The sequence below is a fragment of the Rhamphochromis sp. 'chilingali' genome, assembly GCF_963969265.1.
Source record: "Rhamphochromis sp. 'chilingali' genome assembly, chromosome: 21".
NCBI classification, from domain to species: Eukaryota; Metazoa; Chordata; class Actinopteri; order Cichliformes; family Cichlidae; genus Rhamphochromis; species Rhamphochromis sp. 'chilingali'.
Genome location: NC_137949.1, coordinates 12,480,890 through 12,493,815, shown reverse-complemented (window position 1 = coordinate 12,493,815; position 12,926 = coordinate 12,480,890). Strand labels below are relative to the sequence as shown.

General features: G+C 40.2%; 2 protein-coding genes across 3 annotated transcripts; one reads left to right on the top strand and one right to left on the bottom strand.

Moving 5' to 3' along the window:
* The first annotated feature begins 206 nt into the window (after window positions 1–206).
* rhd (Rh blood group, D antigen) lies at window positions 207–5,391 on the top strand. 2 transcript variants are annotated; one of them, XM_080871373.1, is made up of 10 exons: window positions 210–860; window positions 1,525–1,711; window positions 1,793–1,943; window positions 2,034–2,181; window positions 2,272–2,444; window positions 3,780–3,917; window positions 4,006–4,133; window positions 4,231–4,310; window positions 4,395–4,468; window positions 4,605–5,391. In XM_080871373.1, exons 1-10 carry the CDS (start codon window positions 716–718, stop codon window positions 4,629–4,631), a joined length of 1,251 nt encoding a protein of 416 aa, XP_080727499.1. In that variant the 5' UTR covers window positions 210–715; the 3' UTR covers window positions 4,632–5,391. The 2 variants fall into 2 exon arrangements, with proteins under 2 accessions (XP_080727498.1, XP_080727499.1); XM_080871372.1 differs by having other exon boundaries at window positions 207–860; window positions 4,231–4,468.
* On the bottom strand, window positions 5,173–11,564 carry tmem50a (transmembrane protein 50A). The gene is made up of 7 exons (XM_080871374.1): window positions 11,454–11,564; window positions 9,929–10,034; window positions 9,719–9,831; window positions 6,562–6,629; window positions 6,283–6,375; window positions 5,623–5,683; window positions 5,173–5,542 (listed from the first exon to the last, which is right to left on the bottom strand). The coding sequence occupies exons 2-7, from the start codon at window positions 10,028–10,030 to the stop codon at window positions 5,497–5,499; spliced, it is 483 nt and encodes a 160-aa protein (XP_080727500.1). The 5' UTR covers window positions 10,031–10,034; window positions 11,454–11,564; the 3' UTR covers window positions 5,173–5,496.
* Between the last annotated feature and the right edge of the window lie 1,362 nt (window positions 11,565–12,926).

The window sequence follows — 12,926 nt, the reverse complement described above, 5'->3', positions numbered from 1 at the left end:
TTGACAGACACACAGAAGAGCCAATCACTGCCCTCAGTGGCTGCTCACTGAGCGCTCATCACCGTTTGTGGAGCGTCTTGGCGTTCAACCAATCAGATTGTTGTGAACAAATTGGGCATCCCCGATCGGCCAATTAACTGACAGCGGGGGCGGGTATTTCCCTTATATGTTTCTGCCTTTGGTTTATTATGAGGACTCAAATATGCTGTATTCGGGACAAAATTCCCTTTGTGCTTGATACAAAAACATCCAGTCCGACATGGGGGGCGGCGGGGTATTTATATCACGGCCTTTGTGTGTGTTTCGCTGACTGACTTGCCCCAAGGAGATGAATGCCATTTATGCTTTGTTACCAGGTTGAAATAGTGTGCATGCGTGTGCGGCAAAAAATGAGGGCCGCAGTTGTCTCTGCTTAAAAAGTGAATTATTTGTGCCTTTTAAAATTATTATTATCTATAGGGATATAATAAAGCTTCATCATGCTCACTTCCTTATGTTTCAAAATATTCCCTCAAATACCTCAAATATTTCACTTATCCCCACAAACAGTTAGAATTTTTTTTATTTGATTCAAATCTATTAGTACAGCTCACGCTGTCTTGCCAAGACGCTTTCATGCGCAGCAGCTGATAAAGAGGAGAAGCTGCGTGCTGTGGGGTTGCGCCCGTTTGTCTGAGCATCAGTGTGAAGAGAAGTTGTGCAACAAACATCTTCAATGCCTCCTCAGTACGCACCAAGCCTGCGCTCTCGTCTGGCACCCTTGCTGCTTTTCCTGCAGACTGGGTTTATCATCATATTTGCTTTTTACACTGAAATCGAAAGAAATGGAAACGCTGATGACTTCAGCAAACGTTACCCAGGTGAGTTTTATTTTTGTGAGCTTGGAAGGGGGGTGTTGAGGTCAGATGAGGTTAAAGATGTTCGTGTTTACTTTGATTAGCTAATTCATGAAGCAACTATCTTTTAACCCTTGTATGGTGTTCGGGTCTGTGAGACCCGTGTTCAGTTTTTTTCAAAAGAAAAATTAAACAATTAATTATTTTTTCACGTGTAAATGTGTTGTGTCTTTCCACTCACTCCACTTGATTATAACTGATTTATTTATAACATTTTATATAAAAGAAAAACGAGAAGCACATTAATTCATAAATGTGATCTAACAAAGGTAAAGGGAAAAAATTAACCATGTTTGCTGTTCATATGTCTTGTAATTGGGATGAAGTAAACATCTGTTGAGTAATTTAACATAAAATTGTTTGATAGTGTTAATTTGGAAAGCCAAAACTCTAGCGGGTCCACCAGACCCATGAACACTGGCTGAGTAACAAAAATACGAACACCACACAAGGGTTAAACTAATGTGTGCATGCTTTAGTGTGCGAAATAAACACACTTCAGTCCAAGAGTGTGGGGAGGAGCTGCCGTTTGTTGGTCATTGATAAGCCCGTGAGTAAATGTGTTGTGTCCTCAGCTAAAATTCAGCTGTAACTGTTTATTTTTGTGCCTTCTCTTCTTCTTTTTCAGAGTTCCAGGATGTGAATGTGATAGTGATTCTAGGCTTTGGCTTTTTGGGCACTTTTCTAGTGCGCCATGGTTTCAGTGGCTCCGGGTTCAACCTCCTTGTGGCTGCCATGGCCACCCAGTGGGCCCTCATACTGAACGGTGTGGAGTCCTTGTACTACAGGGGAAGGCTCAGGATAGATCTGAAAAGGTGGGAGGAGACGGTTGGTGCAGATAATTTCCTCTAAAGGAGCTTATATAAATCAATTTAACTGGAACTTGTTTGCTGTAGCTTGATAGTTGCTGAGATGTGCACTGCCTCAGCCCTCATTTCAATTGGAGCTGTGCTGGGGAAGACCAACCCAGTCCACCTCATCCTTATTGGACTGCTCGAGGTGTCAGGGTTCATCCTAAACAAATGGCTTCTGCAGTTTCTCCTGAACGTAAGCCCACGTTTCACCCTCATATCATATCTTTAGATAAAGTGTATTCACATCGATATGCAGCTGCTAATGTTTTTCTGGTCCTTCTAGACCCGTCCTCTGATCAGCATCATGATGCTTCACATCTTTGGGTCCTTGTTTGGACTCATGCTGACAGGGACACTTTACCGTAAAGGCTCAGAGCAGCGATTTGAAAAGGAGAAATTTGACACAAAGATGGGATTGTTTTCCATGTTAGGTAACAGCTTTCCCAGATATCTGCTGCATCATTTGGCTAATTTCCACTCTAGTGAATCTGTGTACAGCTGAATCTGTCTCTCCTCTCCAGGGACTGTTGTCCTCTGGATGTTTTGGCCCAGTTTTAACTCTGTCCTCGTGGATGATCGGACTCCTGGGAGGAAGCTGGAAGCCGTGTGCAGCACCTACCTGGCCCTGGCCGTTAGTGCTGTGACAGCAGCTGCGATGTCTGTGCTCTCCAACCCCAAGGGAAAACTACACCTGGTATGACCTGACACTTGATATGTTTGCACATTATTATGAGACTTTATGTGCAATGTCAACATAAGGTGTCCAGCATAAAACTTCCCCTCTGTGCCAGTAGACAGACTTTTACTGGCCCACAAAAAGTCAGTTTGAATACAGCTAACTGTTTTTGCTCATTTAGCTTTAAAACTAAAGCTAAAATAAATGCAGTGGACCAAATGCTGTGCTGCTCTTTAGACTAACCCCTGCTACCTGCAGGCATCTCTGTTAGAAAGAGAGACATATGGTAGCAGCTGCTGGCTTAAAGCAACATTAAAGTCAAGATCTATCAGTTTATCTGCTTTCATTTTAGCTTTTTTCATTTCTACTCTCTCTGAACAGCTGAAAACACTGCTTTTCTTCCCATTTAAACCATCCCCACAGGAAGGGCTTTTATTAATATTTTAATGGGAAAATGCCCTCATCTGCCACTTTATTAGATACACCTTGCTAGTGTCAGGTTGGACCACATTTTCCTTTATAAGCTGTCTTAATTCTTTGTGGCACAGATTCATCAAGGTGCAGGAAACATTCTTCAGAGATATTTTTTGGAGACCATTTGAGTTCAGTGAACTCATCGCCATGCTCAAGAAACCAGTTTTAGATGTGCAAGTTGTGATCATAAAGGGATGGACATGGTCAGCAACAACACTCAGGCAGGCTGTGGCATTTAAATGATTCTTAGTTGGCACTGAGGGGCTCAGAGTGTGACACCGTTACACTCTGAACAGCTTGTGTGGACTGTAGTCTCAGTCTCCTGGCACCTGGTGTGATCTTCTGCTGCTGGTAAAACCATCTGCTTCAAGGTTCCACGTGTTATGCATTCAGAGACGCTCTTGTGCACACCTGTGTTGTAACGAGTGATATTTGAGTTACTGTACTGCCTTTCAAAGCATTTTCAGCCAGTGGGAATCCCCTTTCTTTTTGACCATGCCTGCATGTTTGAATGCACTAAACTACTGCCATGTGATTAGCTGATTATATATTTGCATTACTGAGCAGATGAACAGGCATACCTAATAAAGTGACTGATGTAGAACATTATTTTTGTCAGTATTTTATTTTAAAAATGAGGACTGCAATTATCAGCACCTAAATACGCTTTAAAGCCATAAGTGGTTTTTGATGTACTGGCTGCGTTAACACAGAAACCTAATATATGACAAAAATGAAGTTTATGTTATTCACAAACTTTTGGTGGACTTATTAAAAAATTGGGGTTAATTTAAACACATTTTGGTGTTTATTAAAATTTGCAGTGCAAGCTCAGCTTCGTCACCATGTGAAGCACCTAAAAGTCTGATTTTCTTTCAGATCCACCTGCAGTCCTGCATCCTCGCTGGTGGCGTCGCTGTCGGCGTCTCCATGTCAGCAGTTCGTCATCCTTGGGAAGCCATGATAATCGGCTTTGCTGCTGCCATAATATCATCCATTGGATTCCAGTATCTTAAGGTTTTCCTCACCCCCTCCTAGACGTGGACATTTGCCTCAAGCTTGCACAGTCTGTATGATAAAACTCAGCTGTTAACTTACTTCACAGATCCACATGCTGCTGGCATTTCAGTGCCATGACACATGCGCTATCTTAAGCAGTCATGCACTTCCTGGTCTACTGGGATGGATAGCGCATCTTGTCCTGCAGATCAAAGACTCAGATGATCACACAGTGTAAGAATGAAACGGTCCCGTGATGTTGGACTGCAACACGTAAAAGAAGGAATACCCTGCTTAATTATTTGTTTTTCTTTCCTTCTTCTTCTGACAGAGCGATCCGGTTTGCTGTATTTCACATCTGTAGTCTCCTCATCACCATCGCTCTGAGTGTGACGCTGGGAATCCTTACAGGTACAGTATGCCTTAACCTCTATTCCAGCAGCAGGTACAGTCAGTGCGCCGTCTTCTTTATAAGTTTCATCTCCTTGTTTGAAGGGCTCCTTATCAGGTTGAAGTTTTGGAGACCACCCCAGTACAAGAATTGCTTTGATGATCAAGCCTTCTGGGAGGTATGCAGTCATCTTCTTTAATGCTTCCCTTTCAATAATTAAAGTCTGAAGATATTTCTGACATATTTTCCACCATGCTGAACTTTAAAACCTTCACAAAACCTTAAACAGACAAAATGTTTTCATGTTTTTGCAGTTTTCTCATCTGGCTGTGCGCAAATAAGAAGACGAAGACCCCTGTATATAATTTCACACTCTCTCCTGACTTTTATAAAATAATGTAGTGGGATATATTTTTTTGTGTGAGGGAGGAAAAAAAAAAAAGGAGGATAAAAATTGGGAGTGAGGAGTGTCAGACTGATTTACTGCTCAGTATGTTTTTATTGCTGCCATGGCTGTGAAACACTGCCCTGATGCTCTGGGTGTTACACAAGCTGAATGGACAGATGTTGCATTCAAATACAAAGTCGCAGCACTGAGAGGACACCCTACAGATGTGAAACCTCTGTCTGCCAGAGGTCAGCACTGTGGCTAACTGAAACTCAACAATAAATCTGGATTGCTGCAAACTTTCAGAGCTGATATAGTGTTATTCCTGGAAAATTACAAACAACCCCCCATGGTTACATTCAATGAAACATGTATGTGTACACATCTACGAAAAATCCGTCAGTTAATATTTTGTACCATAACCACTTATGGAATGTGCGCTTGGCAGGCAGGCTAAATTAGGGGATGCCATAAAACAAAGGAGATGGAGACAGTTTAGTGTCTTGAAGCTCCCAAAATACACAATTTTGTTTATGCATAAGTAAACCATTTTAACAACATGGCTACAGAGTCCGATTGCAAATAGACATGCCACATTTGAAAATATTCAAACTTTAAAGAAATCTATGAAGATTTGTGCTTAATTATGATTTAGCTTTTATACAGCAAACCAGATAAATTAAACATGTTAATCTGAAGGCTAAAAAAAAAAAGGAAATAGTTTATATATAAAGTGAATACCCACTGAAGCATACAGTCTCATACAGTATAGAAAGCAGAGTGTATAACTGTGGACATGAAGAGACACGCAGAGTTCATTACTGCCAGAGATCCTCTGTACGACCAAACTTGAACACCAAACCCCTGAAGAGGAAAACGATAAGATGAGTGAAATGTTTTCATTGTCCTGAAACGGACGAGAGAAAGAGGACTCAACAACTCACCCGAAGAAAATGAACGCATTTTGGAAGAAAACAGCAATTCCAGGGTACACAGTGGGCTTCTCTGCAAAAGACGCAACAGGTTTACGGCGTCAGTTACAGCATCACGCCGTCACAGCTTTGATCCAAGAGTTCCTTACTGCAGCAAACATCCCTCTAAACAGCCTCATTTTCACCCAGCAAACACTGACGCCTGAACATTATCTGCCTATCCTAACACAGGTTGCACCGCAGACGACGCTGATTCACTCAGACCATCTCTTACCAAGCGACAAGTTATTCAAATTATCACATTAAAGAACGCATGCCTTTCTCTTTTTAAATACACACTTCATAGCTGGGTTATGAAACGGCTGCGTACAGACAACTAAACATCGATGAGTCCAGGTACGCGGACTGTATAACTGTGTAATATGACCACAGTTATGCTGTTTATAAATACAATTAGATCTTTTTAGACGGGGACACTTTTGTTTATAGCTTTGCCTCTGCACGTCACTACGTGGAAATATGGCTCCAACTGGAAATACAAATTATTTCCATTATATTCATTCATATTATAACCGAGGTGCCAAAGTTCCCAGTCCAAAGTTTCTACAGTTGAAAACACAGCTGAACACTTGGGCCAAGTAGAAAAGTGCTAAGCAGATAAAGTGGACTCACGGGGCACTACAAATCCTCCAAAGAGAATCCACATGGAGGCGATGAGGGAGCCAAAAGCCAGCATGAAGCCGATAAAGAGCCACACTCGAGCACCTGCAAGTAAAAGATAAGAAAGGGCGGGACACTGAGTGACGTGGTGTCGAGCTTCGTTTACCACGTTGCGTTTTACTGCATGCGCAGATACACGCCACAAGAACAGTAGAAAGCATATCTGAGACATTAAATAAATAATCGCTAAATGAAAATAGACAACCTGTCGTCATCACAGCAGACACACACCTGTCTGTCCCATGCAGCCTTCGCTGTAGCTGTCTCCTCTCACTTGGCCATTTGAAACAGCATTTATCCTAAAATGGAAAAAAGCAGAATGCAGAATCTTCAGATGTTACAACCCGAAAAAAGTAACATTAACTAATAACTGTTGGAGCAGAAAAGTTATTTATAAACCCTATCCAGGCCAGTTAACTCTGTAAGTGTTGTATAAATGTGTTTATTACATGCAAACCAAAAATTCCTTCATCCACCAGCGCTAAAATCCTCCATGGTTCTCAGAGTGTCACACATGGGTACTGTCAAGTCCCGTCTTAAAGCCTTAAGATGAGGCTGCTTTCTGACTTGATTAGGGTCAAAGTCTGGCTTTTTACAAAACTGTATGCATCGGACTGAAGGTTACAGCACTGTGTGCACAGAGTTTTCACTATGATTAACAAAGTGTTGAAAAAGAATCAACATAAACCCACTAAACGTTTGAAATCTTTCTGAGGACACGTTTCACAAGGAGGACTCACAGGACTCTAAAAACACCCCAAACTGATTAAACCTGTTCAGGTGCTCGTGGGTAAGAGTCCTTTTTAAACTCTTCCTTGACTTAATGCATCAGTAACATGGACATGTATGTTATGGAGTATATAAAGTTATGAAACTGCACAGAGGAGTGGTGGAAATACATCTTGCAGGGAAAAAAGGCGTTAAACCTTATTTTGGGACAAAATTACTCAATACTTGAAGCATTTATATTTGCTTAAACTTGAAACATATGTCCTTTTGTGTGTTTTGTGAAAGCGAGTTAGCAAAAACAGAGAAGCTGAAAAGAGAGTAAGGAATTATTGTGACGACAATCCAAGGTCAGAGAGAAAAAGAGTACAGAGCTGTGTTTCAACATGAAGTTCAGTCTTCTTTTGTAAGGTTTATAACAAAGAGAGACAGGATGCTGGAAAAAGCATGAAATAAATTGGATGATGTAACAAAGAAACTCTTTCACGGAATCGAAGAATAGGGAAGATTAGACCTCCAGGCAAGGGGTGACTCCAGAAGCGTATATACAAGAGAATACAGCACAGCTACCACCATATGCCAGAGAAAAGGATGGAAATGGTTTATAAATACATACAAATGTGGCTGTGCTGAAGAGAATTTAGCCTGAAAGCAGTGTTAAGACTAGCAGTCATAAAGAAATAAGCAAGAGTGATTATTTTGATGAGAGTACAACCTTGAGTTACAGAAAAAGTAATATTTAGGAACAGGATGCAAACACGGCACTACCAGCGGCATGTGTAGTTACACAGGTTACACACAGTAAAGCTCCAGGGGGGCAGGAGAGAAGTTTTGTCATTAATCCATTAGTGATGACCTCGAACATGAGGAGGAGGGAAAACAGCACGTCCGAGGAGCTTATAACAGGTTATGGAAGAAACTCCTGGGACATTAAGGAACCATGGCCGAAAACACAACAAGCACAGTCCGAAAAGGACCGTTCAGAGGGGGCAGCAGGTGCATGCAGTGTGGAACAGATGCTCATAGTGCAAAGTATCACTGAAGTGTCACTTCAGCCTTACAGTGCACATTGTGCCACAAAGATAAACTCCAACACCACAGTGCGTGGGGGATCTTCTTGCATATGGATTGCCAGTTTAGTCCAACAGTCCCAGTAGCCAACTTTTTTTGAGCTGGGCCAATATAGTGCGGAGATCTGCTGTATCTGGAATCTGCAGGGATATTGATGGAGTTTACTACCCTGATGGGCACCAAATCACCTCTACACATCTGCCTAATGGCGGTTTTATTTTTGCTGGACCAAACCTGCCACCATTCAAACATCCAGCTGGGAGTGCAAGTACGATTACTATGAGGGAAGTTGCTACAAAAACATCCAGGTCGATGAGGACATACAAGATCAGGAAAATTGAGTAGATGGAAGAGCAGAGCACGAGATGAGTGATGGTGACCGGCCACAGTCCTTGAACCAACTCAGGGCCCTGCTGGACCACAGAACTGGGGACCAGCTCATCGGCCTTGCAACATCTGTTCACTGCTGATGAAGTGGACTCCCCCGTCTTAACCACCATGACAGGCAGCCAGCGATCTCAAGGAGGGGGTGTCGAAGAGACTGAGATCCCTGGGCTTATCTTCATCCAAAAGTGGAATAAGAGGACTTAACATCCAGCCTTTTTATGGTTGCAGTGATACAGAGAACTAAATCATGCTTAATTCTAATCAGAATATAATCAAGAATAAATGTAATCAATACAGGAGTAAGAAAATGTAGTTTCAGTAATGTAATGACCCTCATGCTTGACTTTTTCACCCAGATTCCAGGAGCATTGTTATGACCACGGTGCACCCTTTGCTCTGTGTGTGTTAGAGTGAGAGCACCAAACAGGCACTGTGTAAAAAAGCAGAAACACTGTGGACTTACGATTTAGAATTAGAATTTGCGTCTGTTTCCCCTTCTTATTTTTTGCTGTGCCGGGGTATAATCACAGAGGAATTGGAGAACTTTTTTCTGCATTCCTACTGGATTATATCGGCACAGACTGGTGTAAGTGGTCAGGATGCGGATGTTTCCCTCTATCTCCCTCATCTCAAAACCAGCAGTAGAAATCAGCATGATCTCAGAGTACAGTTTGTTCATTGAATTATTATTATCTTACTTGGATTTTGCTTTGCTCATGTTAAATTGCTGAAATAAAATATGCTGCATTCAAAAAATGTAAATTCTGGGCATCCCCTTTTTAAATTTTTGTGAAACCATAAAGATAAAAAAGAACCAGTTCCAGACTTCCTGTTTTGGAGAGATCTCTAAATCCACACTATGAAGCTAAAGTTGTCTCTCTTCACATTCATTTAGCTATTGAGACTTTTCACATGAGTGACACGTATGAATTTAACTCACATGTTAACAAATGTCTCTGAATAAAAAGATCAAAACTGGTATCACTGTCACCTTAGACAGGGTCATCAATCACTCTTGAAAACAGAAAGGGGCAACAACCCCCGACTCCCAGTTATTACGTGACTAAATCGCTGTTGTTGGGTTTTTTTTAAGGTCATGTGACATCAGCTCTACTTCCTCTGTGATATTACGCATGTGATTTGGAAAACCTGCAAGTTGAGCTTTAAAGCTTCAGAAACACCAAACAGCTGCAGTCTGTCTTACATGAGAAAGGCCACGGTAGCGATGACTCCACAGGTGTGATATGCATGATGAAATTCATCCTGTGCCGGGTATTTCACTGCAGCATCAATGATGATCCACCAGCCGGTGAAAAACTGCAAAAACAACATCCCCGGTTATGTAAATATGTAAAATCTTCTATACAGATTTATATATATGTCTTTATTGTTTTGAAGAAATCAGTGGAAATACCAGGACTCCAGCAGCTATAGAGGCAATTGTGTTTCTTCGCTCTCCCCAGTCCACATTACACTCACAGTCTCCGCACCGGATCCCGTCCAGAAATCCCGACATGACTCTGGAAAAAAGTAAATGTAGGTGTAAATCAGGATTTGAATTAAGAGAAAGGCAGCTCAGTTTAAACAGTCTGAAAAAAACAAATAACATATCTTTTTATTAATGTAAAATGTAAAATATAAATATTACACATAAAAATCTGTTAAAATCAAATCAAGTCAAACCTTAAAAAGCTGAAGATAATACAATGAGAAGGTGAATAAGAAAAAAATCGAAATAAAATAATTCAATTCAATCATAAATACATATTTTCATAGAATATATACACTGACTATAAAAAATTTAAAAGTTCAGAAAAGAAAAACTATAAAACCCAACAGGCTAAAACTGTTTGTTAAATATCAAATAAATGTATTGAATTAAGGAGGTCAAGAGGGGAAAAGGGGCGAAACAGTAATATAATTTTTTTTTTTTTAAATGTTCAGTATAATGAAATAAAATACAAATAGCAAAATAATGAAATTGGTAAAAAACAAAAACAAAAAAAATTATACAACTGAAAATAATACACAAATAACACCGGACAGAACAGTAGCTTGTCCAGGAGTAGATTTCAGCTCCCATTGACTTTTGATGGAGGTGTGGAGGACACACGTACTCTGGATTTGTCCTGAACCTCAGGACTCGTGGAAACCTACCTACTCAAATAATGATGCTAAGCCGTCTACTTTAGGTTCAATAACTGAACATCAACGCTCTGGCTGTTGCCACAGCTACTAGATTATTACAGCGTCCCTGGAGGCCACCGTCTGGAGAATGCATAACAACAATGACACAGATGACTCGTTATGTGACTCTTAAAACAGTAAAAATAGGTCACTGAATGCAGTAAGGAAAAGTGTCTCAGCAAAATTTCCACCCCATTGTGTACAGGAGGAACAGCTGATTTATTAAAGTTTAAATAAATGATGACATCACACTTTCCACAGCCAGCCAGGTGTATTCCTGACTCCACTAATGTAAGTGCGGGCAACATGAAAAACAGCTGTTCATTATGCTTATTTCCAATAATCAATAAGCGAAGTCAGAAAAGTGGACTGAAATCTGACACAAAAATCCATCAGTGCGCAGGCGCCGTACAGTAGGCTCGTGCTCGCGCACAAACACCAACAATACTGTAACTCCACATTTATCCCGTTTAATCGCCACATGCAATATCCATTAAGCCCCTAAAGGGATGATAATAGCAGGTATAAGTTTTAGAAACTCAAACAATGCTCGTGTGTTTGATTAAAACCCTGCGCTGTCGCTTTCTTTTGTTCATCGCTTTGGTACTAGCAAACATTTCCTTGAAGGTTTCTTCTCGCTACGAAGTTGCTGAAAAAATACCACGAGCCAAACGACAGCGGTGGGAACGGATAGAAACACACATCCCGACAGTGTTACCCGTTCCTCGTGCCATTTTCAAAGGAATTCCTACCTTTTATTCTCGCTTTTTGGTGTGTAAAACCTTTGGACAAACCCGACTTTGCTTCCGACAGAGGTTCGTCATGCACATGCGCAGTCAACCCACACCCTTTTCGATCAAAGACGCTGTTGATGTTGTTGCCTTCAGGAGCAACGGATAAAGTGTGAATTTGTAAACATTTCTCCTTTCTAATTCCAGTTACTCCTGACCAGTAAAATTATTGCATAGTAGGTTTCTAAATAAGTGCAATTAATATAAAAAGGATTCACAGTTTCCCATTTAATGACTCATTAATGACACTAGTGTTTCTGAAATAAGGTTGGCATCACATCTCTACAGTACCTGCGCATTTTAACACTGTTCATCACTCTTTGCACAGCTATTGAGCGGGCTGAACAGGATCCTCTGGAGGACCAGTTACTGTTACTGGGCCGCACATTTGGCACACTTATATGCTATTTATAATATAAGGGAATGATATGATATGATAATAATCAATATATATATATATATATATATATATGTGACATATAAGTAGAATTGTGGCACTTTATTCTAATACAATAAAATACTTTACATTTCTGTCCACATTTCTTTATATGATTTAAACAATTAATTGCAAAAGAATTCAGATTCAGAGTTCATACAAAACAAATAAAGACAACAATATCCCGTTAGGCTTATTTTACCGGATTCCAATAAAACAGTTAATCCTACTTTTTTCCTTGTGTCACACAGCTCTCCCACTCTTTATTCCTCTGACTATCCTTTTTAAAATCACAGCGATGCTATATATGATTCCAATAAAACACTGGAATCATATATAGATGTACTTTATTTATTATTGGAATAAAGTACATCTTATTCATATAAACCATTGGAATCATATATAGCATGACCTTATATATTTTACTCATTAATCTCCTTGTTGTATGATATTTTGATTTGGGTTTATTGAACTCTTCACTTCTTTTATCTTTATTTAACTGAGCTCCTTATTTTGTTATTGTTGTGTGTGTGTGGGGGCGGGCGGGGGCATAATCTTTATGAGCTGGTTAAATTTGTGTTATTGAGAGACAATTATTTCGTGTTTTGGTGACTGTAACACACTAGTTTCTCAGTTTTTGGGATAAATGAAGTACATCTTATTTCTTTCATCCTTTGTCTTCTTTCATTCCCAAATTAACCTCCTGAAACCTCACGTCGTCATATGAGAATATAACATTTTGGTTTCTCTGCTCCTGTCTGTTGAACAAAGTATCTTACATTTTGTTAAACTATGGCAAAGAGATGAGATGTCTTAACTTCCAATAATACATCTCAGTTTTTATACATCAAAGGAACCCCTCTGTACAACTATATGGGCTGTAACATTTTAACATAGACAAAAAAAAAGAAGAAGTTTTATTTAGCTTTTAGTGTGCAAAATGAAAGAAAACACCCCACCAGCTCATCACCTGGACTTATTCCCTGTCAATTAAAAAA

Bases quoted from the DNA above. Each gene is read 5' to 3' on its own strand.
- tmem50a (XM_080871374.1), bottom strand. From the start codon at position 10,030: ATGTCGGGATTTCTGGACGGGATCCGGTGCGGAGACTGTGAGTGTAAT. The intron at 6,630-9,718 runs GTAAGACAGACT...TTTCCATTTTAG, and splicing joins GCTACCGTGGCCTTTCTCAT to GATAAATGCTGTTTCAAATG. The intron at 5,543-5,622 runs GTGAGTTGTTGA...TTTCCTCTTCAG, and splicing joins AATGCGTTCATTTTCTTCGG to GGGTTTGGTGTTCAAGTTTG.
- rhd (XM_080871372.1), top strand. From the start codon at position 716: ATGCCTCCTCAGTACGCACCAAGCCTGCGCTCTCGTCTGGCACCCTTG. The intron at 4,134-4,230 runs GTAAGAATGAAA...TTCTTCTGACAG, and splicing joins GACTCAGATGATCACACAGT to AGCGATCCGGTTTGCTGTAT. The intron at 4,469-4,604 runs GTATGCAGTCAT...ATGTTTTTGCAG, and splicing joins ATGATCAAGCCTTCTGGGAG to TTTTCTCATCTGGCTGTGCG.